Here is a 26,624-nt window from a genome sequence, read left to right on the forward strand (position 1 = left end):
GTATTTGTACTGAGAACCAACAACTAGTAGAACTTGCACCATATTTTTCCTCAAAGATTTGTACATGTACATCAAGCTTAAAAAGTGGAATAACTTTATCAAAGTGAAGCAAGGATTCGACATGACCGGATAGTTTTCTAGAGAACCACCAAAAACGATTCGCTGTTATTCTACATACACTTCGCGACTGTGGCACGCACGTCCACCAAACAGATTTATGGTGACAGGAGTTAGGCTACTATGGGAATACCTGGCATCAAGCATCAACATAATTATTAACATGCTGTGTGGTGTGATGTGTTTCAGCTAACGTTTCCGATTATTACTGCAGCAAATACTTTTAGTGCAACAGGCCAGTATTTAAAGGCCCAAGACCCTCTCTCCTTCCAATCGGATAGCTCGCCCAAATCAGCAGTGTAAACAGCTCATACCAGCACCATCTATTTGCAACGCATAAGTTAACCCTTCACAAAAATTGATACGAAAGAGACTGTTAATTCAAGGGGAAGATAATTCGCACGGAATTAACACAAATTATATTCTTTTTCTTTCCAGAAAGCTTCAAGTAAAAGAACGTTATGTTAGGCCATGTTGCCAATTCCACTTCATATACGGACAACAACGGTTGAAGCACCCATTCAGAGGCTCTAGTAGACACCATTGATAATGATCACTAGTGTACATTAGTACCAAATTCGACGGGTAAACCAAAGCCACTAATGCTGATCAGTCTGTTAAGTTGAAGACATGTTTTTTTACAAACAACATTTTGCAATGTGAAAATTCGTACAGCTACCTCAAGTTTTAACTACTGTTTTGGAAAACTTAGATCACATAAAACTATTTCCACAGGTATTCGTCCTCTAGGGAGGTTGAATATTTTGCAGATTTTGGTGTACGTATGTGGATCGATCTGGAAATCAGCTTGAAAAACTAACCATGCTTCAGCTTTCTGCATGCTGACGAAACGAAGCCCAGCCATTGTTATTGTTCCGAATTATTTGTTCTCGAGCTTCATCAAGGTACTAACGGTGAAAGTTGTTCGCGCGCATGCTGCATGTCCAAATCAGTCACGCCCCATAACATCCTGATGCGTTGCTGTGCATGACAAAAGGTCTGCCCAGCCACGTTTGGGTGGTCCAGTGGCCGCAGCTGCCTATTTTTATAATCAAACAATCGTTTTCATACCCCTCCTTCCAAAATGCCTACCCAACAAGCTGTTCTTCTGCATGACTTTGCAGTCTGCCCTTACGAGCATTTCAGACCGCGAAAGAGTGACCTAGTTGTTAAAAAACCAGGGCTCACGCGCAAATGCGGAACGATATGGGTTGAGGTCACTGTGCTGCAGTCACTGGTCCTCGGTAGCGGCAGTTGAGAGCACGTGCGTAGGCGCGACACATGTACACACGAAGCATGTGTTTCTTGCGCTGCTGAGCACGAGGTCGCCGGTTCGATTCCCGGCCGCGGCGGCCGCTTTTCTGATGGAAGTGACAAGCGACAATGCCCGTGTGTACCAGATTTCGGCGCACGTTAAAGATCCCCAGGTGGTCAAAATTAATCCAGAGCCCTTCACTCCGGCGCGCCTCATCGCCTGCGTTGCGTCGGCGCGTTAAACCCTACAATCAATCAATCAATCAATCAATCAAACGAAGCATGTGTTTCTTTCTGGTATCCCCGTGGGGCTATCACAAACAAAGACATATTAACGTGTCACGAAAACGAAACACTGAAATTTAGGCCTGCTTTGTCCCTTTCTTGTTTTTATTACACAGAAGTCGTCATGCAGTGGACTACGCCAAAGCCAACTTCTCTCACAGCCGCATCGCATATGACGTGTTTGACGTGGAGTACGACGACTTCACGCCCATTCTGCAACGCTACGGCCCTTCGGACCGCATATACTCCTTTTATACTTTCCACTACATCGTGGACCTAGAAAAGGCGTACCGCAACGTAGCTGGGCTGTTGAAGCCGGGAGGGGACTGCGCTATTGCTGCTCTGACCGGCGGTGACGCCATCGACGTCTGGGATGCTGTGTACAGGATGGCGGAGTGGAGACAAATGATCGTGAGTACTGAAACTTGCCCGTGTATACATGTCACTTCGCATTTTTTCGAATTCACGAGCACCATGGAAAAGTTGAATGAGCATCGTCTCCGCACTGCTTGACGGTGCCCAGTCGGAGCTCTATTCGAAGCTGTTTTTTTTTGTTAAGCAAACCTCAACAATGGACCCATTGTTCTGCATTTCGAGCTTTGAGCTTTATTAAGACTGTGCGGAAGGCAAAACTACCGAAGCTGCAAAGCCAGCTGCTGTGAACTAACCAGTCATTATCGAAGAAATCCTGTCCATTCCAGTCGTATAGAAATTACCACATATGACATTCCTGAACAATCGGGTATCCAAACACTTGTTTAAGATGTGAAAAATATTTTAAAAACTCTGAGGAAACCACTGCACTGCGGAACGTTTCACACATTGTGTAATATAACGTGTGAGTACACATTCTAGCAATCATAAGCAGCAGCACTGTGTTTCTTTCTTTGTGTGATAGAAAGCTAACCAGGTTCATAACGTCAATTCCACCAGAGAAGATCATTTGATGCCCTTTTTAATTCTTAAAACTTACTGTAGTAGCGAATTAGAAAGGCTGGCTCGTTTTATTTCTCAGCTACTGATCTAACAGAACCCGTCTGGCTCAGTGGCTATGGCGTTCTGGTTTTGAGCACAAAGACACTGGTTCGATTCCCGGCCGGTGTGCCCGCTTTTCTGATGGGGGCGAAAAGCAAAAACTCCCGTGAGTTCGAGATTGCAGTGCAGCTCAGAGATTCCAACCTGGTTTATTTATTTATTTATTTAATACATACTGCGGACCCTAAGGGGTCCAAGCAGGAAGGGCACGTCACGCATACCACAAAAGTAATGATATACATCATACGAAAATGAAACTTTGGTTTACATGCTACAATACACTTCGTTGTGTATCAACAATGCGTTTCGTTTTATACACCACAATACACTTCGCTATGCGTTGCAACAACACAATTGGTTCTACAACACTACATTACACTTTGACAAGTAGTAACGTACGCCAAACAAAAACAATACACTTCATTATACATATGTTACAATAAATGAGGTTCGCATAACTTGTTCCAGTCCGACACTGTTCGCGGAAAAAATGAATACATAAAGGCATCGGTTCTCGCAAGAAATGGGCGTTAGCAAATGGGAATGATAATGTCGTGTGTTCCTTGTTGATAGAAAAGATAAGTAAGGCGATGAATCGATGGCGAGTTTACCATTAAGTAATAATTGAAGGAAATCCAGCCGTTGTTCGCGTCTGCGGGATTCAAGGGTCTGAATGTCGTTTGCAGACATCAGCGCGGAAGGTGAATCCGACGGTAAGTATTTTGAATATATAAACCGAACAGCTTTCCTTTGAACTCGCTCAAGTTTGGTAATATTAAGCTTAGTGTAAGGGTCCCATACAAAGCTGGCGTATTCCAGTTTAGGTCGTATAAAAGAATAATAACTAAGAAGCTTTACATTAGCAGGACAGGTACGCAGTTTATGTCTTAAGAAACCAAGTTTCCGAAAGGCAGCTGAACATACGTTGTCTACATGCAAATTCCAAGATAAATTATTAGTTATAGTTAGGCCCAAGTATTTGTAGCTAGTAACCTCTCTCAGAGTTGAAGAGCCAAGCTGGTACATATTATTCAGTGGAACTTTCTTACGTGTCAAACGCATGCAGACACTCTTTTCTGCATTAAGGATCATTCCCCACTCATTGCACCACTGATGAATATTATGAAGGTTTGAGTTAAGTTCATTTTGATCATCAAGAGCGTTAATTACCCAGAACAAAACACAATAGTCTGCAAATAATCTAATTTGTACAGAAGGGGTGATGACATTTACTATATCATTTATGTATAAAAGAAAAAGCAATGGCCCCAGGACGCTTCCTTGGGGTACATCTGAGTCCGGAGCCCTCCACTACGCCGCACCTCATCGCCTGTTTAGCATAGGCGCGTTAAACACTACAATCAATCAACTGCTCCAACACACACCTTCAAGGCTGAAGTCTAGCAATGCCTTTCTCCAACTAAATATCCGCATGTGGCGGCTTAGAGCAGCGGCTCCACAATTGCAGACAGTGCATGTAGGTACTAGACACATGAGAACGGCAGTATGCTAGATCCAGAATCGGCGAAAGCGACATCACTAGTTTGAGAAGAATCACCAGCACCGCCCAAGAAAACACACGACTGTTAGCAGCATTGCCAGCCACCTATGCGTGCGTCTCTGAACGTGCTGTGCCTTGGTTTGTATACTAAACAGCTTCAGTCTCGCACAATTTAGCAACAATGAGTGTGTAGTCGTGCGCATCTTTGTGTTTGTTTTTTTTGGTTTGGGTGCACTCAAGACACTACCAAATTAGACAGACGAAGATGCTCGTTTAACGGCCGAAGCACCTTAAGGCTGAGGCTTGTGCGTCCGTCCGTCCGGCATCCGTGCTCACGGCACACCACCGTGTAAATCGAAACATCTGTGAACAGAAGGTTCACAAAAGGTTATCAAGAACGAAATAAAAGGTTGACAAAAGGCTAGAGAGAGAGAGAGAGAGAGATAGAGAGAGAGGGGGGGGGAGACGCACAGCACTGTGTAAAGCTAAACATCTGGGAACAAAAGGTTCACAAAAGGTTAACAAGAACAAAATAGAAGGTTCACAGTAGGTTAGAGAAAGAGAGAGAGAGAGAGAGCGCTGCGGTGCATACGCGTATATAAGCGCGTTACAGACAACACATTCTCTTTCTGCCTTGGATGAAAACTAAAGTATGGCGCGGCGTGCGGCTGCTAAACGTCTACACAGACAACAAGCTACCCCGGAGGCGAGAGCTCGGGAAGCGGCAAAACGGCAGAAACGCCAAGCGGACCCGGAGTTGAGCGCTCGGGAAGCAGCGGTTCAACGGCAACGCCGACAACAAGCTATCCCGGAATACATACTGTACACACGCGTTGTCACTCACTTACATGCGCGAGTGGGTAATGTCACGGGGGATCTACGGTAATAACGATCTCCAGTGCTTCGTCCATTCGTCATGATTTACTTCGTGTAAATGCGTGATTTTTTTTCCTTCGATGTTATCTCGAGCCATTGCGCTTTAGGTGAACATCCATCACCACTTCGGCCGAATTTTTACTTTCCCAAGCGTTAGTATGATACAAATACCACTTCACCAGTAAGTTCTCTGTCTTAAAGCTCTTGAAAAATTGGTACACGGATGCAATTTTCGCGCACTTGCTTTCAGAACCCCAGAGACCTTTTCCCGGGGATGTATCGCTGCGGGGGCAAATCCGGGTATTCAGCGCAGAGAGATGCTGAGACCAGGAGTAGCCTTGCTGCAGCTGGACTTCACTGCGTGGCATACAGACAATACGAGACTCGGTGGAAGTTCAATCGGATTGAGGACTTCCTTGGTGAGCATAAACCCTATCTAGTGACAATATAAATTATTTTAATGGATATATACATGTGTCTAACTCAAATACATTTTCAGGCTGCCGAACGATAGGTTTCAACATTTGACGCTGTAAATCGATTGATCAAGTTTTCGCCCCAGTTGAATATGCACAAAGTACACCTATACTGAAAAACGTTGACAGGTCCTAATTCAACGAACCCTGAAACTGTTATTTAATATTCCGGTATTGCTTCCGCAGAATACTCGTGTCTAACGCCTGTAGGCCTCGTTCTTCAACCACTCTAGGTGCATTTAGGCACAGTTTTTGGGTTTATTGATTTCCCGTAATGGTTCTAATGATAGGAAAGCTTTTCAGAAGTCAAGTGACTTCTTTTCAGCGTGCTCTGGTCAGCTTCGCCTCAGCTTGGTTCAGCTTGGCCTCGCTGAACCTCCGACCAAGTGCGTTGGTTGACTGGTTCACCGACGGGTCGTCGGAAATCGATAGCGAAGCCAAAACTCGACTCCTACATTATGTGCAATGTGGCTTAGTTTTCTTTGTTTGTAGGGTGTATTAAAGGGCCACAAATACAATGTAGTAGTGGTTGGTTAAAGAAACTGTTAATGAGCCCTTTGGTAGCCACTGGACGCGATTCGCTGTAAATAATAAACCAAACTTTTTTTTTTCTGGAACGGCGTTATGAATGACGGGGACATCCCCAAATTTACCAAGATTAGGCTTGCCGGGTTGCAAGCTACTTAGGCTTGCCCCTCTGCGACTGGGCGGGCCCCTTCATACTGATATCTGTACATTTAAAAATGGTCGCATATCTGCTTCACTTGCGGCAAATTGCGTCGAAAGATTACGGTTCCTTAGTTGCCGCTACTTCACTACATGTATTGAGATCTTTGGCGACTGTAGGGCTTGGAACCCTGATGTACGAACTTGAGCTAGCCAATTTGTAATTTTGGTTTATCTCGCCTTACTTCACCGCCGTTTCGCACATGTACGAAGCCCACGTCGTTTTTAAATTAAAAAACTGTGAGCTATTCAGTAATTGTCTGCTCTAATTTAGCCTAATGTTTCCTTCTGGCCGCATAGGTTGGACATATACGAAGCGTGTCACCAGTTTTAGTCGTTTGGGAAGTTTGCATGTAATTATTGTTCAAGGATTCTATCAAATTTGGCGAAGTGTAAGAATCAATTGAAGCGCAGGAAACAAACTAAATTTTTCGCATTGACGTAGCCCATGAATGAATATTGCCGATGAATATGCCAAACGTCCGAGCATCGTTGACATAGATACAGATGGCACTTTCATAATTAGCCTATGAATTCTAGCTGCAACAATTGCGGGATAATTATACCGAGTAAGCACAGTGATTTAAACAGATTACGATCCCACGTTTCCCACCGGTAAGAATAGCGAACAGTACTAGTAAACTTTTATTATTAAAAATGAGCTTTGTAGGCCCTGGAGAGCAAGCAGAGGGATTTGGAAAAGAAAGGCACTTCAAAACTTCCTGATGCTCCTTAAAGGGAATTTGCCACAATGAAATTTCCTCATCAACTGCAGGTTCACATGTTTCATTGGCTTTTTGTAGAGCACCTAGCTGGTAGTCAGAATTTACTGACAGGTGCACGGGGGTTTTTAGGGTAGCAGTCAAGCGGGAAGTCGGCTCAGGCTGATCAAACTGCAAGTATAAACCATTCGCTAAGGCGTATTCGACGAACTGTTCAAGAAGTGAAGAATACGGTCGCCCTCACTGCTAGTGGTCCCCTCCGGCCCCGGCTGGGGAGCCATTTGTTGAGAGATGCGCGCCGCCACCAATCAAATTAAGGCATTTCCAGAGTAAATTAAAGTGTTCGGCGTCAATGGTTGTTGCAACAGGGGCTATTCAGGGTACAGATAACGCTGAGGCTGTCATTTATGCCCGATATTTGAATAAATAGAGTATGACGACGGGCGTAAAAGAAACTTAGAAGGTTATACATGCAACGAAGAAAGGTGTAACATGGTCATATAGGTTTAGTTTCTTCTATTCCGCACAGCAGTACTAATGGGACACGAAGCTGTACTGAGATGAATTAAGAAATGACGGTACCACTTAAAACAATTCATGCTCATAGCTGGTACGAACTTAAGGAAGAGACCATGTTCAGTGCAACGTGGGTTATGGGTATGACAGTTTATTTCGAAGATAAAGAGTCTGCACATAAATTTGCGCTGTTGTTTTATACAGAGAACCTGGTTCACTCAACCCCGAAATGCATGACCCGCATGCGTTTTCCGGGGAGGTAACCAAGCCGGGAATTGTCCGCGAACAAAAATTTCGGTAGGAAGAGAGGGCGCGGAGGAAAGGTTTTGTTGTACTATGGGTTCTATAGCACAAGGCGTTTCATTGCACTAGCAATAAAAAGGTGGCCGGCCACACCAGTAAACCTTAAATGACGGAAGTGGAAAAATGTGGGCAGAGCAAACGCAAAAAAGTCGCCATCGTCATCAACTCTCCTATTACGTGGTGACCAGAGGGAGCAGCAGCGCAACGAGTCTGAGGCAGATGGAAGATATTCCAAAGAGTTAAAGCAGATAGCAAAACAAGGCGTCGGAACTGGCAAGAATACAAAGCAGCCTTTGACAACGTGAGGCGGGATGCCTAAATGAACATTACAAGTGCTGAGATGTCATTAGCCGTTTTGTTTTCAGAATTATTGTCAGCCAGTGAATCCGAAGCACCTTGACTGGGTAATCAGCCAACTAATGAATGGTTGGCCCCTTAAATTTTTCTACTGCGTAGTGGCATGTGAGCTACGTGTAGTTTTAAAAGGACGAAATTTCAGACATCACGTTTCCTAAAAGTGGGTAGAGCATCGGTTGCATTTTATAAGTTCGTATTGTCACAAAAGATGGTCTTTGTAATTGGTGTAGCTTGGTGATATCAGTCGCGGTTGTGCGTCCCCAGGAAGTAATAAATTTTTACAGTGCCAGTAGGTATCAAACTAACAATAAAAAATTATCTTCTGGTCAAAAGGAAAAAGCGCGACCTTGACGTATTGCCAACGATACACGCTACTTGGTCAGCAACGACTTCATTACGTCCATTTGATGATACCAAGATAACGCTCAAATACATATTTCCGTTATGACACTGTCTTCGGACTATTTTTACTTGAATAAAACACCTCAACATTCACAATCCGAACTTGTAATGAAGTGAACAGGGATCTTCTTTTTGTTGACCCGGGTTAAGGAACGGATTGAGCATCCCCTCATTTTCTGATTACCTGCTACTAAAGAAGTGACAACTCTCTTTCGCAAACTTAATTCTTAAAAACAAGATCCTCGTTCTAATAAATTATTGTGCTCCCTGCTTGTGTATTTCGCAGACAATTTTATGGAGTCGTTCAACGCCTACGATGGTGTTCCGCACGAAGATCGCACGGCCTTCAGGGACCTCTGGATTCAACTCATGCTGCAAAGAACACGGACATCAACCGGAGGGCAGATTGAAATCACCTACACTTTGGACATTGTGCATGCACAAAAGCATGGCGCCAATTAAAAGCCTGAGAAATTCGCCTGCAACATCTGCTCAGTCATCCTTCCCGGTGTTTTGGAAATGATGAGGCCACTAGTCATTTCAGGTGTAGTTTTCGTCACATCGTTCATGAGATACCTTCACTCCTGTTGCTGTGTATGAGCGTCTGCATCACGTTTATCATCTCCGCATCATCTGCATGAGAGAAGTGAAAATGAGGGGCAGTCACCACCACACATCCAAGCTGCTACCTACATCGAAGGGAGTGGCGATATTTATGCTGCAACTAAAAAACAAGCACAGTGAAGCGGGGCTGTAACAAAGTCATCTGAACAGGAATGCGACCGCATTACACGGGCTACTTGGTAAAAAAAAGGTGACGCTGTTTGGGCATACCGCTTAAGTCATCGCGATAAAAAACATGGAATAGAGCTAGAATGCAAAGACGTACTTCGTCCACTTGTTTACTAAATGTATATTATGGACCTTGCAGTTCCTGGGGCTCCTGCAAGACATTTAATGCAGCACAAACATATATCAGAAAGAAACAACCCCATCCCACGCAAGCACTCCGCACGAAATGGCTGGTATCTTACGAATAACCCCAATGGCAACTTCATTGGTTGACACATTTTACAGAGAAGCTATTAGCCCCTCATAAGTAGGAAAAAAATTTTGTCGTAAACAAAAAACCCAGGAAGGAGAAGCAGTCTTCACGCAAGACGCCGAGCCCATGCTTTAGGATGATCAGGCGTGCAGCATGGAGCTCAGCATTCGTGTTACAAAAAAAAAACCAAAGCAAGCATCTAAACCACGTGATGAATGATGAGGCGCCGGTGAATATGGGAACCACCCCCTACTGGGAACGATTAAGTTTGCAGCTGCTCTTGAAAGGGGAGCGGGCTGGTATCATTCGACGGCTAGAGCATGCGTCAGGAAAGGCAGGACCTAGCACATGCAGCCAAAACAACCGAGTGCAAGTGATGCGCCCAACCAGACAACGAGGAACATTTCATACGCTCCCCCAACAGCAACAGCTGCGCTGCACATCCACTTTGGAAGGGCGGGATGGCGTCCATTTTACATCGAAGCTGTTAGCCTCTCCTTGGTAGGAGAATTTCGTGTCGTAAACATAAAACCCAGACAGGAGCCAGCAGTTCTTGTCCAAGACGCCGAGCACGTGCGTCAAGATAATCAGGCATGCCGCATAGAGCTCAGTATTCGTGTAAACAAAAACCACCAACCGACCAAGGAAACAGCATGATCGGTGATAAAGCACCTTTGAACAATGGGAACCCCCGTGTGGTTGTAAAGATTACGTTTGCAGCTTCTGTCGAAAGAGTATGGGAGTTGACGTCATTCAAGGGCTAGCGCATGAGTCAGGCAAGACAGTAACCAGCAGTTCTCGCCCAAGACACCGAGCGCATGCGTCAGGATCAAACATTTGCCGTCAGAGAAGCCGAGCGGAAGCGACAAGCCCACCGAGGCAACGAAAAACATTTCATAACCCATCACCATGTGTAGCACTTTACAACAGCTGCGCGCGACAAACACTTTCGTAGGGCTGGACGGCGTCCATTTTTTTCTACAGCGCTTTCATTTTGTGATAACCAATTAACAGTTTCAATTTACCGGAACATTCAAGCAACATACGACGGCACCAGCTTCATGTATTAAAGAGAAACTCGACAGTAATGGCTCCGCGAGCACATTTCTTACTTCTCGCATTTTTTTTCAGTGATAAACGCAAAATTGTTATTACCCTGTGGTAAAAAACTGCGTCAGCACAGGTACAGCAGGCTGCGAGGACTACAAAACCAATATTCGCAGTTAACTTTTCTTTTTGTCTACCATTCAAAGAAGGAAATGTAAGAAGTTAGTATTGATAGAGTGAAGCGCAAGAAAACACGACACCAGCGACGAAAATGGCAACCTGCTCTTCGATATACATTGCCCCAACCGTAGGCCACTTCACCAGGCATGCCAGAAAGCTATTACAAACAGCAATGAAACAACGGCCTACAAGCCTATAGCTTGGAATGCTATGATACGCTTCGGTTCACAGGGGGATCGAGAACTAAAGGTATACTTCTGTTAACAGTTCCCCTGGCGCCACCTTTAGTCATCAGTTAAACGTAAATTGATCATAAAGAATAAAAAGCTAAAATTTTTGTTAAATAAATACACACGCCATAGAATAAAACTTCGTTCACTACACAGACGTAAAAGCAAGAAGAGACTCCTCAAGGAAATACTAAAAATCTTGGCTAAAAGTCCTGTGAGAATCTAGTTGGATAAAACGGCTTCCGTAAAACGACCGTCGACCATTAGATCAAAAGGCGTTCGTTAAAGTGACGTTCGATAAACCGCTAAACCCCGCCGCGAGTTCCTCTTCCTTGGCCTTCAGCCGCCATTCAAGAATTTCCGAACTACTAGCTTATTGAGAACCAGGCCCAAAAAATATTCTTAAAAAACTGTCCACAGCGCAGCCAGAAACCATCTAATATAAATTAAGTGCAACCGGAACAGGTAACGCAGTTTATAAAGGTTGCTGATTTATTAACCGACGAACACCTCACTATCGGAAACAACAATGAAGCACATATTTTTATGCCATATTACCTCGAGAAAAAAAATTGGCTCCGATCCACGCTGTGAAGGTGGTTGGAAAGCAAAGCTGTGAACGACCCCCACAACGATTCCACATGCGACGTCGTTTGAATTCACACACGTGGCTCTAGGAAGAGGGAAACCAGAGATCCTGCCAGCCGTTACCTGGGATTCCCGGAGTGCCGTCCCGAACGCCGCAGCGTCGGCCACGGCCGGGTTAGAGCGGCGGACGCCGCCACTGTAGCCCGGCCGTGCGTCGGAAGGAAAAAAAACGGAGACGAGAGTCCTTTGAAGAGTGAGACAGATGAACCTAGACAACCTGATATGCTAGCTCGGGGCTACACCACCGCGCGACACAAGCGCACACACCGAAACAATTCGGCATGTGAGCTTAGTGATTCCCATTATACAGATTTAAGCTAAATAGTTTCGTAATTTGAGAATTGCGAGAAAGCTGACGGAACATTTATAACCGCTATTTATCAGAACCAGTTGCTCCAGTCGTCTTTTGTAATACCTGTTAAAACACAACCAAACTGGTACTAGCTTTTTAACGACCCCTGATATCTCGCAGCAAACGCGCGTCGTTGCATTTCACCTCTGTTGTGACACGTTACCTGCTTCCGGGATCGATCATGGATCTCTCGGCTCAGTATAGCCAGGAACTGTAACCACTGAGACACCGCGGTGGGGCATTCACAGGACTTGACTACATTCTGGAAGTAAATGGCGTCGCGAAGCAAGGCATTATTTTCTGCGTGTGCTCTCTAAAGCAGATGGCCATATGCCCAGATATGACATCCGGCTCGCTTTTGTTTATCAGAGCGTTCACCAGCTCAGTCTAGCCCGAAGGCGTACGCGGACTGCTCGATGCGACTCTAATGAGACCAACGAACTCACGAGACCATTGAACATAAGAAGGATACGGAGAAAGTGGCATTAACCGGGTAGGGCCGATGTCTCCCAACAACTAGCCAGGTAGGCAGTGCAACCAATTATATATGCATTATAATGCAGCAGAGTAGAGTGGCACGCCATTTCAGTATCCTGCTGAATAGTAGGACGAACGTGCTGGTTGCGTAAGACCCGCTTTCTTGGGCGGATGCTTGAACCGTCTCGGAGATGCACGACATTCATGTATGTGAAAAAAGATTACATAAATTGAGATCAAAGTCGCGGGATCGAATCCCACGAGCTGTGGACGAAATTCCGAAGAGGCGGAATGCACGTGCTGCGTGCAGCGTAATGCCAGTGCACATGAAATAAATCCTAGTGGTCTAAATTATACAGAGTCCTCCTCTACACAGTATTGGGAGTAATGTCTAGGATTTTTTGAACATTGCAATGGCAAAACGCAAGATCTTTGGTTTCTGCCGATATGCAATTTATTGAAAAGCAATTGCATACATACAGAAATGGTTCTGAACAAGTGAATAACAACACAACATAAAAATTCTCATTGAAGAAAACAGGTACAGTGAGAATACAAGGTATGTGGGTTAGAACATTACTTACTACGACTCTCTTCGACAAAAAAAAAGAACTCTAAGCAATCTGCAAACAATGAAGTAAGCCAGGCGTTGATAGTTACGCTGTTTGCTTGCTTCCCAAGCACTGACTATGCCGCCGCCCGAATCCACGGCATTCCTAGGATTACAGGGGTCTTCAACCTCGATCATGAAGTCGAGAGCATGACACAATTCCCTCTGGACGGGCGGGTACATTCGGGACAAGAAGAGACACCGATCAGTCCAAACAATAACGTACTGACATTTTGACTTCCAGCACGGAAGTTTTGTTCATCCCATTACATCGTAAGGAATTATCCCTATACACCCATCAAATCCATTTTATCGCAATAGGTAATCAGGACTGTGTACCCTTTTACTTACTCATATTTATTGGACTCAAAAGTATACGGCTCACCCGCACAGCCAGAGTTTACAACGATGTTGATGCCAGGTTGGAACGGCACTACTTCAAAAAGATCATCTCTTCCTTTGTTGAAACCACTAAAAGTGTAAGGAGTGTGTGCGAGTGACTACCCAGAACTGAACCGCTAATTGAACTGAGAGCATTAAAAATAACAATGTCAATTCATTTGAAGCGGTGGCCCCAGAGCTTAGTTTAATGTTAGATGTTTTGTCCTTTGTATCTGTGCTTGGTGGTGAAGTCCAGGAAAGTACAAAAAGAGTAGAGCGTCATGGTGCCCAGCTGGTGACATTTCAATCCAGCGGCCTTTATATGCATCCGGGCATTCGCAAAGGATAAATCTACCACTTTTACATAGTTCGTATTGCGGAAATCTTCTTCTTCTATGCAATAAAGCTTGACGTTGGTCAAGCTTAGTCAACCACGCGCAAAACTTGGACAAAGAGAGAGAAAATAGCGCCTCTGCCTGTTTGCCTTCTCTTTCTCCAAGTTTTCCGCGCTGTTTCCAAGGTGTTATTTTGTGGTATTTATGTGGTCCGGAAAACGGAAGCGCATTTTCGGATATTTGTGAGCGAAACAGGGCGCCCACACCACCCCCTTCCTCAAATTCACCCCTGTCTGTCTGAAATATCAAAAATTGGCAGCCCGCCTATGGGTCATACGTTACGAAAACATACATTCGTTGGCAGCGCTACCACACCCATTCAGGACATATTGCTGACCCGCAAGCGAAGAAGTAGTCAATGTCGAGGAAGAGAGGAGAAGAAGTGGCTGGAGTGCAAAGCTTGGCATGTAGCGTGCGGACATCACGTGTCCTCTCATATTGTAAGTATGCAATCATTGTATAGCACCGGTGTCTTCGCATCCTGCTGCGTCGCCAGACGTTCTGTTGGTTATTAGCACATTAGCCCGGCAGGTCTTAATCGGTTAACGGGCAGGTCTTAATCGGTTAACTGATCGACTAATTGGTTGCGTATGTTTGTGGAGGGACCCGCCGCGGTGGCTCAGTTGTTAAGGCGTTGCGCTGCTGATCACGAGGTCGCGGGTTCGACTCCCGGCCGCGGCGGCCGCTTTTCTGGTGGAGGCGAAAAGCAAAAACGCCCGTGTGTACGAGATTTGGGCGCACGTTAAAGATCCCGAGGTGATCAAAAATAATCCTGAGCCCTGCTCTACAGCGCCCCTCATCGCGTGCGTTGCGTCGGCGCGTTAAACCCTACAATCAATCAATCATTCAATGGGCTGCGGAGAAAATTAAAAAGTCGTTTAAATTAAATTTATAATGACGTAAGAATGAAGTAATATCAATATGCTCCTCGGCTCTAGGCTTGTTCACAGGCTAATCATCATCTTGGCGCTGATGTGGCCGGGAGGCTTATCCCCATGTTCGTTATTCGCACTTTTTATTGAATCGGGAACATCGGCATTCGCCGTAATCGCAAGGCTTACCGGTTAATAGCGGTTTAATTACGCCAGAGGCACTCTGTGCAATGGTAATGCGGTGTGAGTGCCCACTCACAGTTTTTTTTTTAAGTGCAATGCACTTCTTAAGCGACCCTGAACCTGCGTCCACCGGCGATGTCCGCGCACGTGGAGATGGGCGCGCGCAGCCTGGCCGCTAACATGGCACATACCCACGTGGGGGATTGTCCAAGAATCGGGCGTGAGAAGGGCTAATGCACCTGCTTAAAGGAGTACTGACACGAAATTTCAAAGCTGAGATCCGCTCTAGCAATCCAGTACAACGACAACACAAATAGGTGTCTGTGAATAAATGCATCTTTCTTTCTTTGTAGTTGTGTGTGTGTGTGTGTGATCTCTCTTCCGTGAACATTACCGAACCGCGCAAATTCAACTCGTGCATTCGCACTTTCACATTCTTCCCCTCGGGGAAATGCGGGGAATTTTGTATCGTGGGCATCCTTATTTTCAATAATTGATTGATTATGAGGTTCAACGCGCCGACGCAACGCAGGCGATGACGCATGCCGTAGTGGAGGGCTCCGGAATTACTTTCACCACCTGGGGATTTTTAACGGGAGCCGAAACCTTGAACACGCGAGCGCTTTCTCTTTTCGCCTCCGCCAGAAAGCCGGCCGCTGCCGGCAGTCGAATCCGGGTCCTTGAGCTCAGCAGCACAACGCCTTAGCCACTGAGCCACCGCTGCGGGTGCATTCGCAATAAACATGTTCCAGTCTGTCGTGGCTACCATCTTGCGGTTTTCACATACTTTCATCGTTTCGGCTGTCGCGTGAGGCGTGTTATTTGAACACGATTATGAGCCTCGACATGCTTGAACAAAATGTTAACATGACGCGTTTGGTTCATGTTGCTCACTCAACTTCAGCCAACTGACCAGTTGAAAGAATCATTTACAACTAAAAACCTATTCATCGGAAAGTTAATCGACCGATCACCCGCCCCTACGAAAGGGTCAGAATACAATGAAGAGAAAATAATAAAAACCATCCCTCATTTTTGTTTCTTGACGTAACAAACAGTTTACAAAAAAACTGTTCAAACTAACAGCCGGGCATCAAGCGCTGGGTAATAAATGATTCTGTATCACCTCGATGCTGTCAATGAGGCAGTTAGTATGAGGATTTCAAATCGATGACGCATATTGAAGCTTAGGTCTTACCAGCGTTTGATAAAGTAAAAACTTGAGGTTAGTCGGAGCTAAAGAAAGGTTTCTGCGTAAGTAACCTAAAGTGCGACTTACGATATTTGTAATGTAACTAGAAAAGATTGTTAGACATATACACGCCAAGGTACTTGTAGGACGAAACGTGATTGAGGTAGCTTTTATTAAGTGTGTAGTCACATGGTACATCATGAGAAGTGAAACGTGAAATCCGCATTGTTTTACATTTGGTAACGTTTAACCTCATTAGCCACGTGTCGCCCCATGATGAAATGTGATCCAGGATGTGCGCTTCCTATGAACACCACACATCCAAATTCAAGGATTGGTCGGCCGTACATTCGGTAAATCATTAATAAGATGTCAGGTTCCAGGCTGGAAACTAACTTTGTTCTCTTCTTACTTAGACCACACAACAGCCTACCGATCACGCTGGTGCAATTGCGGTTGCTGCTACAGTTCTTCTGTATGTTAGGAGACGAAGTGGACATTTAATGTCATCTTTTTTTTTATTCAAAGAAGTAAAGTAGTCATTATTCGGATGGGCTCCCGGCATGCACCACGCCCTATGCACCGCGTCCCATACTCCTCATTTCCTTTCTCCTTTTCATCAGCACTAACTTTTCGAAAACTATATGAAGGCACCTGTTTTAGTATTTTGTTATAGAGGCGAAAACTCGCTCCACTACTCGGTTGTAAAATTTGTTATGTGGACTTTATTTCTAACGCATGCTCGAGCTTCCTTAAATGCCATGTCCTGAACTATTTTCCCAGCTGGGTCCCCCCCCCCAAACTCGCTAAGACGATACGGCCATAGTTTAGGCTACAATCACGGTGCTTCTGTTTTCAGTACTGGAAGTGGTGAGGCAGACACAGCATTATTATACTACAGCTTGAGTTTGCTTGAAATCCCCCGTGCACTGCTCGGCTCCACGCAAGAGGGATGTGCCACATTCAGTGTGGCTGCGGACACGTTATAGGCAAACGTCAAGTTCTGCCAAGCCTGATTACTCTCCTATTCGGATAGATTCAACTGTAATGAAGAAAAATTAGCAGTGGCTTAGTTCGGCTATGCGAGGATATACGTAGCGTGAGCTAAGGTTCAGCAATCCAATCCAATTCAATCCAATACAGTCCCGTGCGGTCCAGCGCAGTCACTACTCCTCGCGCATCCGCAGCACGGCTCTCCAGGAGCCACGCGAAAAGGCTTTCAAGCGGCTCCGGCGCAGCGTCAGACTTGGCTACTGCACAACGTCATTCCTCTGGAATGCGAGACCGACGAATGCGCAGACCCAATTCTTTACACACCCGTACTCCAAATAAATTGGATTTCCAGTGCAATCCAATTTAATCTAATTCACTCCAAATCCAATGCAATCCAGGCCACGCCAATCCAACCCAATCCCAGCCAAGCCAATCCAGTCCAATGGAACTCGCGCGTGCGCAGCACGGCCCTTCGGGGTCCACGCGAAACTACTCAACCTCGGCCAGTGTAGCTTACGCTACAAAAATTCAGCAGCCGCAAGCATACGTTTTCACGTTGCCGCGGGCGTTGCAGTTCAAACTTCTTGTGTATACGTACTCGCCACCAGGTGGCCGAGCTGTTCGAATGCCCCTCGTGGCAGCTCCGAACAAAAGCCATGTTTATTCAATTAGTGAGCCTCTACACCGGACAACTGAACCGCCTCGATGAACATTAACCTTTCGGGAACCTAAACAGTGAGTTTCTGGACTCTCCGGTGTTTTTTTACGCCCGAAAGAAACATATTTCTCTCGCGACCACGCCGACGCGGAGCTAAGCCTGACCTTCAGCGCCAGCTCGGTTCCACCAGTTCCTCGCCGCACCGGCCTGATCACGTGCGCCTGGCTGTGCACGGGCGCGTGCTACTAGCGCGCGCACCTCCGGCTCCGGCGCCCACCTCCTCCTCGTCGGCCTTCATGGCAGACGGTTCAAATTATTTCGCTCCTGCCGATGCAAGCGATTCGTCGGCTTCGCCTTCCCACCGAATGGAGTACGTGGTCGAGGGCGAAGACATTGACCCCCAGGTGCTCACGGAACCGGGATGGCTCAACATTCGCCGCAAGATCGCCGCAGCTGAAGCCACAGCAGCAACACGGACCACCCAAGCCCCCACCGCTGGCGACCAGCCACGCAAGCGCCGCCAGGAACGGCACAAACGCAAGCCCACACCACCTGAAGACCCTCTACCGGACAATGACATTAAGGTGATCCTTCGTCCACAAGGAGGCCTTGACCTTACCAGCGTCAACGCAGCGACTCTAGCTGATGTCCTGCAAGACCAAGCCAAGCTACCTCGACACGCGGCAGACCAAGTACGCCTGCACTACAGATCTAACTTCATTGTCGTGAGCACCCCTTCGGAAGCTCGGGCGCAGTGCTACCTTGAACTCCCCTCCCTCCTCTGGAAGGAAGCCACTTACGCCCTAGCCAACCACATTCCTCCTCCCAGCGCCACTGTAGTAGGTGCCATCTTCACGGTACCGCCAGAAGATGATGCAAACACTATCCTTGAGAGCCTGTTGAATTACAACCAGTCACTTCGAATCATCGACGCAAAGCGGCTGAACGGCTCTACAATTGTGCAAGTGCTCTTTCAATGCAATGTAGTACCCTACTGGATCCGCTACAGGGCAGCCACTATGCGCTGCTACCCTTTCAAAAGAAAACAAGAGGCATGCTTTGCCTGCTGGCGCCCCGGCCACCGCAAAGACGTATGCCCTCATCCACTCACCGAGAACCGTTGCACCACCTGCGGCACGCTAGCACCCCAGCCAAACCACCCCTGCACGCCGTTGTGTATCCCATGTGGCGCGGCCCACCTCACTGGGTCGACTGGATGCACCAACCGCTTCAAACCACGGCGCAGGACCACTTCACAAGCCATGACTGGGCAACACCTCGCTTCCCTGAAGACAAGTAGCACGCCGCCTGCCACTTCAGCACTCACCCGAACCATCACCAATACCACCGGCCAACCTTCCTACAGCCAAGTCACACAAGGATTCCCTTCTCGCTCACCCGGAGGCCCCACATCACAAGTGAGCCCCCAGAGCCCTCCCAAACTATCCCCTCCATCTCTATCCAATTCCACACACCTTGCGCGCAGTGCACTAGACACTAAACACTTACTTCGCGAAATGCAAACAATGCGCGAAACAATCCTCCAACTTCGCCAAGAGAACGCGCGCCTCGCGCAGGAAAACCATGCTCTCCGCCAACGTCTCAACTCCCCCACCCTTAACTCCCCTGCTGCACCAACGCAGCCAGAAGCACAAGCTACCCTTGCATCGGACTCCCACCCTCCCCCTCTCAAACGAAAAGCAGAAACCGATCAACCTCTCCAAACTGCGGCCTCTGCCCCCACCACGCAGGAACTACGTGCCGAATATCAAGAGCTTTTTCTATCATTTCAAAACAAAACGACTGAAAATAACTGCGCTCCAACAATTAATGCATGACCTTCACACAGAGGTACTTGAATGGATGCGCACCGTCACCCAACAGCCCCTGATCACAGCTCCTCCCTTACTAGCACCCATAGACGCCCCCCTTCCTATTGATGCTGACGCCGACCAAGAACTCTAAATGCACTGTTTTCTGGCAACGGAACTGCCGTGGATACCGACACAAGCGGTACACTCTGCAGGCGCTCCTCACCACATTGCCCAAAACCCCTGATATTATAGCTTTACAAGAGACTGGACCCAATGTAAAACTACTTAATTACACACCCTACCTTAACCCTAACTTTCCTCAAGTGGCCACGCTAATTCAACGCAACTATAGCGTAGAGCAGCACACTCTCTCTTCGGACATCCCCCACATTTTCACCGTTATACTGCCGAAGAAACTCGGACAGACCAGGCTCCACGTTCACAATATATACAGTTCTCCGAAGCAAACAAAACATGCCTTCCGCGACCTCTTCCACACAAAGCAAACAAAACATGCCTTCCGCGACCTCTTCCACTCTGCTCTCACAATCGCCAACCGTCACCCACTCGTCATCCTAGGTGATTTTAACGCCCCTCACATCGCCTGGGGTTATCACCGCACCACCAAGAAGGGTCACCTCCTCTGGGACACTATTCTAACCCTCCCCATTACAGCACACAATGAGCCCGATCTAGCCACCCGAATTGGTACCAGCGTCCAACGCGACACGGCACCCGACCTTACACTCTCCCACTGCTTTGGTCCGGCCGCTTGGCAACCTACTCCACATACACTGGGAAGTGATCATTATATTACCGAGCTAAGCACCTCGCTACAGCTATCCCCCCATGAACATCCCACCCACACTACGATCACAGATTGGGACGCCTTCCGATTAGAAAGCCAACACATACCACCCCCACAAGGGAGCACAGAGGAGGACTTAGATGAGTGGGTCTCTAACATTCTGCGTACAAAACAAGAGCACGATCGCCCAATCGACCCCGACATTCCAGCGGAGTATGTAGAATCCAAAATGCTTCACCTTTGGGAAGCATATTCCAGTCTCGAGCGACGGTGGAAGCGTCACAAACACCGCCATCGCCTCCGCCGAAAGTTAAATTTACTTCGGCAGGAAATCACGAAACATGCAACCTATCTGGCCAGAACCAGCTGGATCCAACTATGCGACGATATGAGGGGCAAGCTTTCCATGGTCGCACATGGGCATTACTCCGTCATCTCCTCGATCCCACAAAATCCCGAACGCATCAACACACGCGTATAACCCAGCTTCTCCATGGTTTAAACCTGTCCCAAGAGGCCATCCTTCGACAGATCCACACTACATACATCCCGAAGCCATTTCCTTCTGACTCCACCCCCCTTTTCTACACCGGCACCCCTAATTCGGAGCTAGATGCTGAAATTACGCGCCAGGAGGTAGAGGAAGCATTACGCGCCCTTCGACGGCAAACGGCTCCCGGCCCGGATAAAATCTCGAATAAAATTCTTCGCCATCTGGATGACACATCTATAGACCACCTCACCCAATTCTTCAATACACACTGGAACGCTGGTACACTACCTCGTAGTTGGAAACACTCCGATATCACTGTGATTCCTAAGCCAGCCAAACCCCTCGCACTGCCCAATCTACGACCAATCTCGCTCACCTCCTGTCTCGGAAAACTTTTCGAACACGTCATTCATAATCGGCTATCCGCACACCTTGAAGAACATTCTCTCTTTCCCCCCAACCTCATAGGCTTCCGCCCCGGACTGTCCACACAGGACGCCCTTCTGCAAATCCACCATGATATTCTACAACACCCCCCCCCCCACCAGAGACTATGCGGCAATCCTCGCCTTAGATCTCCATAAGACATTTGATCAGGTAGGGCACTCCGCCATTCTTAGCTCCATCAACACACTGCACCTAGGCGATCGAACATACACCTACATACGCAATTTCCTCACTGATCGCACCGCCACTCTCCGACTGGGCACCGTCAAATCAAACATTTTCGACATGCCCAACAGAGGCACCCCCAAGGGGCCGTTCTTATTCAATCTCTCCATGCTCCCTCTCGCGAATGCTCTAGAAAATATACCGTCCCTCCACTCGACAATATACGCGGACGACATTACACTTTGGGTCACGCAAGGCAGCGACGCCCACATAGAGGCCACACTCTCAGCAGGGGCTGCCACAGTCTCCCGTCTTGCTGCACAAGCAGGCTTGACTTGTTCCACCTACTCCTTCCTCCACCTAGAATTAGACCCACTCCCATGACCACCATTCAGGTAATGCTGGACGGACAACCAATCCCCCGGGTCTCCCAGCTTCGCCTTCTCGGCATGCATCTCCAAGCCAACAGGAGCAGCACAGACACCATACATCTCTTGCGCACTCCCACCATCCAGACTATTGGTCTCATTAAACGTATCACGTCTAGGAAACATGGGCTAACGAAATTAGAACGGCTGCGAATTGTGCAGTGCTTCCTGGTGAGCCGTTTTTGCTATCACCTCCCGTACGCACAGCTCACCCCCTCTCAACGTACCTCCCTCGATGCCTTACTTCGGAGAGCCTATCGCTCCGTGCTGCTACTGCCCCCCCACGCACCCACCCAACGACTCCTCGCGCTTGGTATACATAATACCATAGACGAACTAATCGAAGCCCATCGCCTGGCCCAGCTTACGCGCCTTTCCCAGACCCCGGCTGGTCGGCAGATCCTCGATCGAATTCATGCCAACCCCCCGCTTATACTAGATCCTCCAGCTCACATCCCCCGGCTTCTCCGCGGGCGTCTCCACATTAAGCCGATCCCGCGAAATATGCATCCAGCTTACCACCGCGGACGCCGTCTAGCTCGAGCCCAAGTACACCTCTCCCGCTACCCTCCCTCTGAGCATACGCTCTACGTAGACGCAGCGGCCTACCCCACCCATCCGACCTTCGCACTCGCTGTAGTAGGCGCTTCTCCGAAAATCCCTCAGGCTTCAGCTACAGTCGCCACCACCTCATCGGTAACTGCGGAAGAGGCAGCCATTGCCCTTGCCCTAACTCAATTACCTACCCCCCAGATCATTTTATCTGACTCCCAAACTGCCATACGAGAGAGAGAAAAATAATTATTTATTGGAGAGTTACACAAAGGGTGTCATTTCCACAGCTGCCCTCAAAGTTCTTCTTCAGAATCCCCCTGCCCACCCCGTGATGCTGCTGTGGACTCCGGCCCACACCGGCGTAGGTTGTAATGAGACGGCACACCAACACGCCCGAGCTTTGATATCCCGGGCTCCCGTTTCTTTTACGCCTACACACGGCATCCCCGAAATGTGCCACGCGTACCTACTTACGTACAGGGACATAACTCAACATTACCGCCTCCTCCGCAGGAACCTTCCTCCCCCGCACCCTTCACTTACTCCGCCGGCAGCGCACATGTGGCGGCTCTTACAAACCCACACTTTCCCACACCGCACTCTCCTTGTGCACACTCACCCACACCAATTCACCTCCCCTCACTGCCCCTCATGTGGCGCGCTGGACACTCTCTTCCACTCGCTCTGTGAGTGTCCGCGCGACCCCTTCCCCCATTTCCCCTCCTACCCGCCGCGGTGGCTCAGTGGCTAAGGCGTTGCGCTGCTGAGCACGAGGTCGCGGGTTCGATTCCCGGCCGCGGCGGCCGCTTTTCTGATGAAGGCGAAAAGCAAAAACGCCCGTGTGTACGAGATTTCGGCGCACGTTGAAGATTCCCAGGTGGTCAAAATTAATCCGGAGCCCTCCACTACGGCGCGCCTCATCGCCTGCGTTGCGTCGGCGCGTTAAACCCTACAATCAATCAATCAATCATTTCCCCTCCTCTTCTCACTGGGAGCAGGCTCTGGGGAGCTCTAACCTCGCAACGCAAGAAGCCGTCACGGACAGAGCCCTGGACGTCGCGGGGGCCATTTGGGCCTCCGCCACCCCCTACCCTGAACCCAGTGTAAAATAAAGTGGCTCTACTACTACTATTGTGTATACGTATACCTACCACATGCAGAGAAGATTTAGACTGCAAGCTTTAAAGCATTTCCAGCAACTTCTGGCTATAAAGCCACGTGTAGTAATAGACGACACAGCGTTCAATGGGCTACAAGGTTTTTTTTACTTTGCTGGAGACACTAAAAGGGAGTAACACGAGCGATCCTGGACACGGGCCAAGTATAAACGCGCTGCAGCGTTGAAAACGAATCACCTGCAAGATAAGATGGACTAGTGCGTCACATTACACATGCTAATCCTTCTAAACACGTCACTGCCACTTTAGCCTTCACTGCGCCGCTAAGTGGGCCTTTGGGCCGCAATTGATGTCATCATGTTCACGGCTTTAGCATGGACAGCGGCCAGAGGCGGCCGCTTCGTAGCATGAAACGACGAGAGCAGGTCCCAGAGGTCTCTGGAGTACGTGAAGGAGCCTTCGGGAGCCGTGGACTTGAATGCGTCAAAGACGGGTATGTCGTCGAGCATATTGTACGGCACCGTACTCGCACCAACGGCGGTCTCCAGATCCACCAGTGGCGGTGGCAGCTGCCTTGTCCTGTCGACCAGGCCGTTGTAGGCGAGACGCGAGAGCACGATGCCCAGCCAATTGACCGATACATGCCATGGCGAGTTGGTCTGAAGTTTATACCATCCGCCGATGCTAACCTTGTCTCCCAGAATGACAGATTGTGCGCTGTTCTGGTGCGACGATATGTCTATGTTTGACTTCCAGGTTAGTTGGTTATACATTAGGATCCTGTTTTGGATAATATAAATATTCTTACGTTCAAAGCGCCCAAACGAGAGCTGGTGTTCCTCGACGTAATTGCTGACGGATGTGGTTTGCTGGAAGACTTTCCATAGGAAGTGCTTTGGAAAGCATAGTCTGCGTAAGACCACGACTATCTCCAGTCCTTCCAGTGTCATCTCCGGCACGTCCATGATGGCGAAAAGGTTCGAAGTGCGCTTTTCTAGGGCTACGGAGTAGATGCACATAACGTTTTTGTGCATCACGTCGACCCACTGCCACCTCCAGAAGTATTGAGCAAGCTGCATCAACCTGCAGGTTCCCCCGTACGTAGCCATGTACTCGCTGCCATCCAGAGAGCATCGGACGCGGTAGGCAAGGGTCCTGTGGTAGAGAAAACAATCAAACGTGTCCTCAAAAGGTGCACAGTCAACCTCTACATAGTCTTTAGCCTTAAGCGTCGTTAGGCGGTGTCTCATAATCGATGGTAGTTCGGGGGTGTCAGAGCCTTTCAGTCCCCGTAGCGTAGCCCGGGCGAGGATGGCCCTACGACAGCGTTCATGAAGAGATCGAGGCTTACGCCATGGCTCGGCAGGTGCGCCTTCCTCTGGAAACGTCGTGTAGACCTGCCTTCCCTGCCTCAGTCCCGTCAAGAGAAGATCGATGATTCCGGCTAGCACCACCGGAAGCTCCAACCCGGCGGGTTCCTTCGGCCCTAGGTCGGCTCCCCGATGCCGTGAACGGGGCCTCCTCAAGCGCTAGAAGACGCAGCTAGAGAAGACCAATGTCGCGAAGGTTTCTCGCAGAGGCAGCTCTCCCAGTCGTGGAGCTGTCCCTTTACTAGCAGGTCCCTTCGCTCTACCTGCAGGGTGTCAGCTAATGGTTGGTGATGTCAATTTTATAAAAATGGTGGCACGTACCCACTCTGTGGTATTGACCAAAGCATGTGACCCTTGTCAACCTAATCCACAATAACATTAATCTAAACAAAAATGACATAGAAACCACCAGAAAACCTTAAAACGCAGAACGCATGTGCGATGACACTGGGTTGTTGAAACAAAAAGAAATCGTGTGCATACAGCTTTTTCAGAGCTAGCAACGGGGAACGGAAATTGGCGCTGCAATCGTGCGCCCTTGAAGCAACGGTAGGAGCGTGGTAATGTGTAATTCAATTTACGTTCGTACCACACGTGGCGCACAGTGTTAAGGTGGCTAAGTTCCACCATCATCATTATTGACTGCAGGTAGGTTATATTATATTCTAGGCACTATAGTTATATACACTGTAAAAAGAACAAAAGGTCTTTGTCTGTGGGTTCGAGGTAGCATCAGCGGGACCCTTTCTTAGTTCGGTGACTCGGCGGGCGTTGTATAGAGCATACGGCGACGGCGTAACACTTTTGGCTGCGGGTAGAACGCCACTTCAGCACTCAAGTTCAGAGGCGCACACTGCACTCGTCTTCGATGGTACTGACACCACCGCTGTCGTTTCTACTGACGCCGGGGAAGCCCGTCATACCATGGACGGAATTGCGTCGGATGTTCGATAACTGCGTCGTAGCGTCGGCAAGCGACGCGTACCGGCCAGTACGCCGGAGGTGCTCCTTCTACATTACCTGGGGGTCACGTGACAATGAAAATACTACACACCAGACAAGAGGAAATCTACAGAGGTGGACGACGAATTCAAGACTGTTCTACAGACGGTCGAGGCCTACTATCTAGCAAGTACAAACGTTGTCATCGAATGCGTGCGCTTAGGTCAAAACGTTCGGTTGCCGGGCGAGGCCGCGGATATGTTCGTTTCTGCATTACGAGAACTTTCGCTTACCTGCGCCGTCAATGACAGGGAGGACGCCTTCTTACGCGACGAACTTGTGCAAGGACGAGCAGAACAGCACTTCGACAGCGGCTACACTTGGAAGGCTCTTCGCTGGCGTTGAAAGGGCCCTCACCATTAGGAGAAGTATCGAAGCAGCCACGCAATTGTTACAGGGTACGCGCAAAAAGTGGATAAGCGCCTGGCGCCAGGGTCAGATGAGCGCGCCTCGTCAGGCCAAAAAAACACTTGTTTTAGATGCGGCTCTGCGAAACACTTAACCAATTCTAGTATTTACAAATCTAGGAAGAAGACTTGTAACTACTGTGCCAAGGTAGGCCACTTCGAGTGAGTCTGTCGCAGCGACAAG

At 48.2% G+C, this 26,624-nt stretch overlaps 2 protein-coding genes across 2 annotated transcripts in view; both read left to right on the forward strand.

Moving 5' to 3' along the window:
- Nucleotides 1–26,624, forward strand: part of LOC144143433 (juvenile hormone acid O-methyltransferase-like) — a 76,979-nt gene that overhangs the window by 4,219 nt on the left and 46,136 nt on the right. The window contains exon 3 of the mRNA XM_077675189.1: nucleotides 1,773–2,067. Coding sequence (XP_077531315.1) covers nucleotides 1,773–2,067 — 295 coding nt within the window. The remainder of the gene's footprint in view (nucleotides 1–1,772; nucleotides 2,068–26,624) is intronic.
- LOC144141696 (uncharacterized) overlaps nucleotides 18,199–26,624 on the forward strand; it is a 49,149-nt gene continuing 40,723 nt past the window's right edge. The window contains exon 1 of the mRNA XM_077673212.1: nucleotides 18,199–18,525. Within this exon, the coding sequence (XP_077529338.1) occupies nucleotides 18,199–18,525 (327 nt within the window). The remainder of the gene's footprint in view (nucleotides 18,526–26,624) is intronic.

This window comes from Haemaphysalis longicornis, unplaced genomic scaffold (genome assembly GCF_048455015.1).
Source record: "Haemaphysalis longicornis isolate Haplotype H1 unplaced genomic scaffold, Haemaphysalis longicornis Haplotype H1 scaffold_6, whole genome shotgun sequence".
Lineage (NCBI taxonomy): Eukaryota > Metazoa > Arthropoda > Arachnida > Ixodida > Ixodidae > Haemaphysalis > Haemaphysalis longicornis.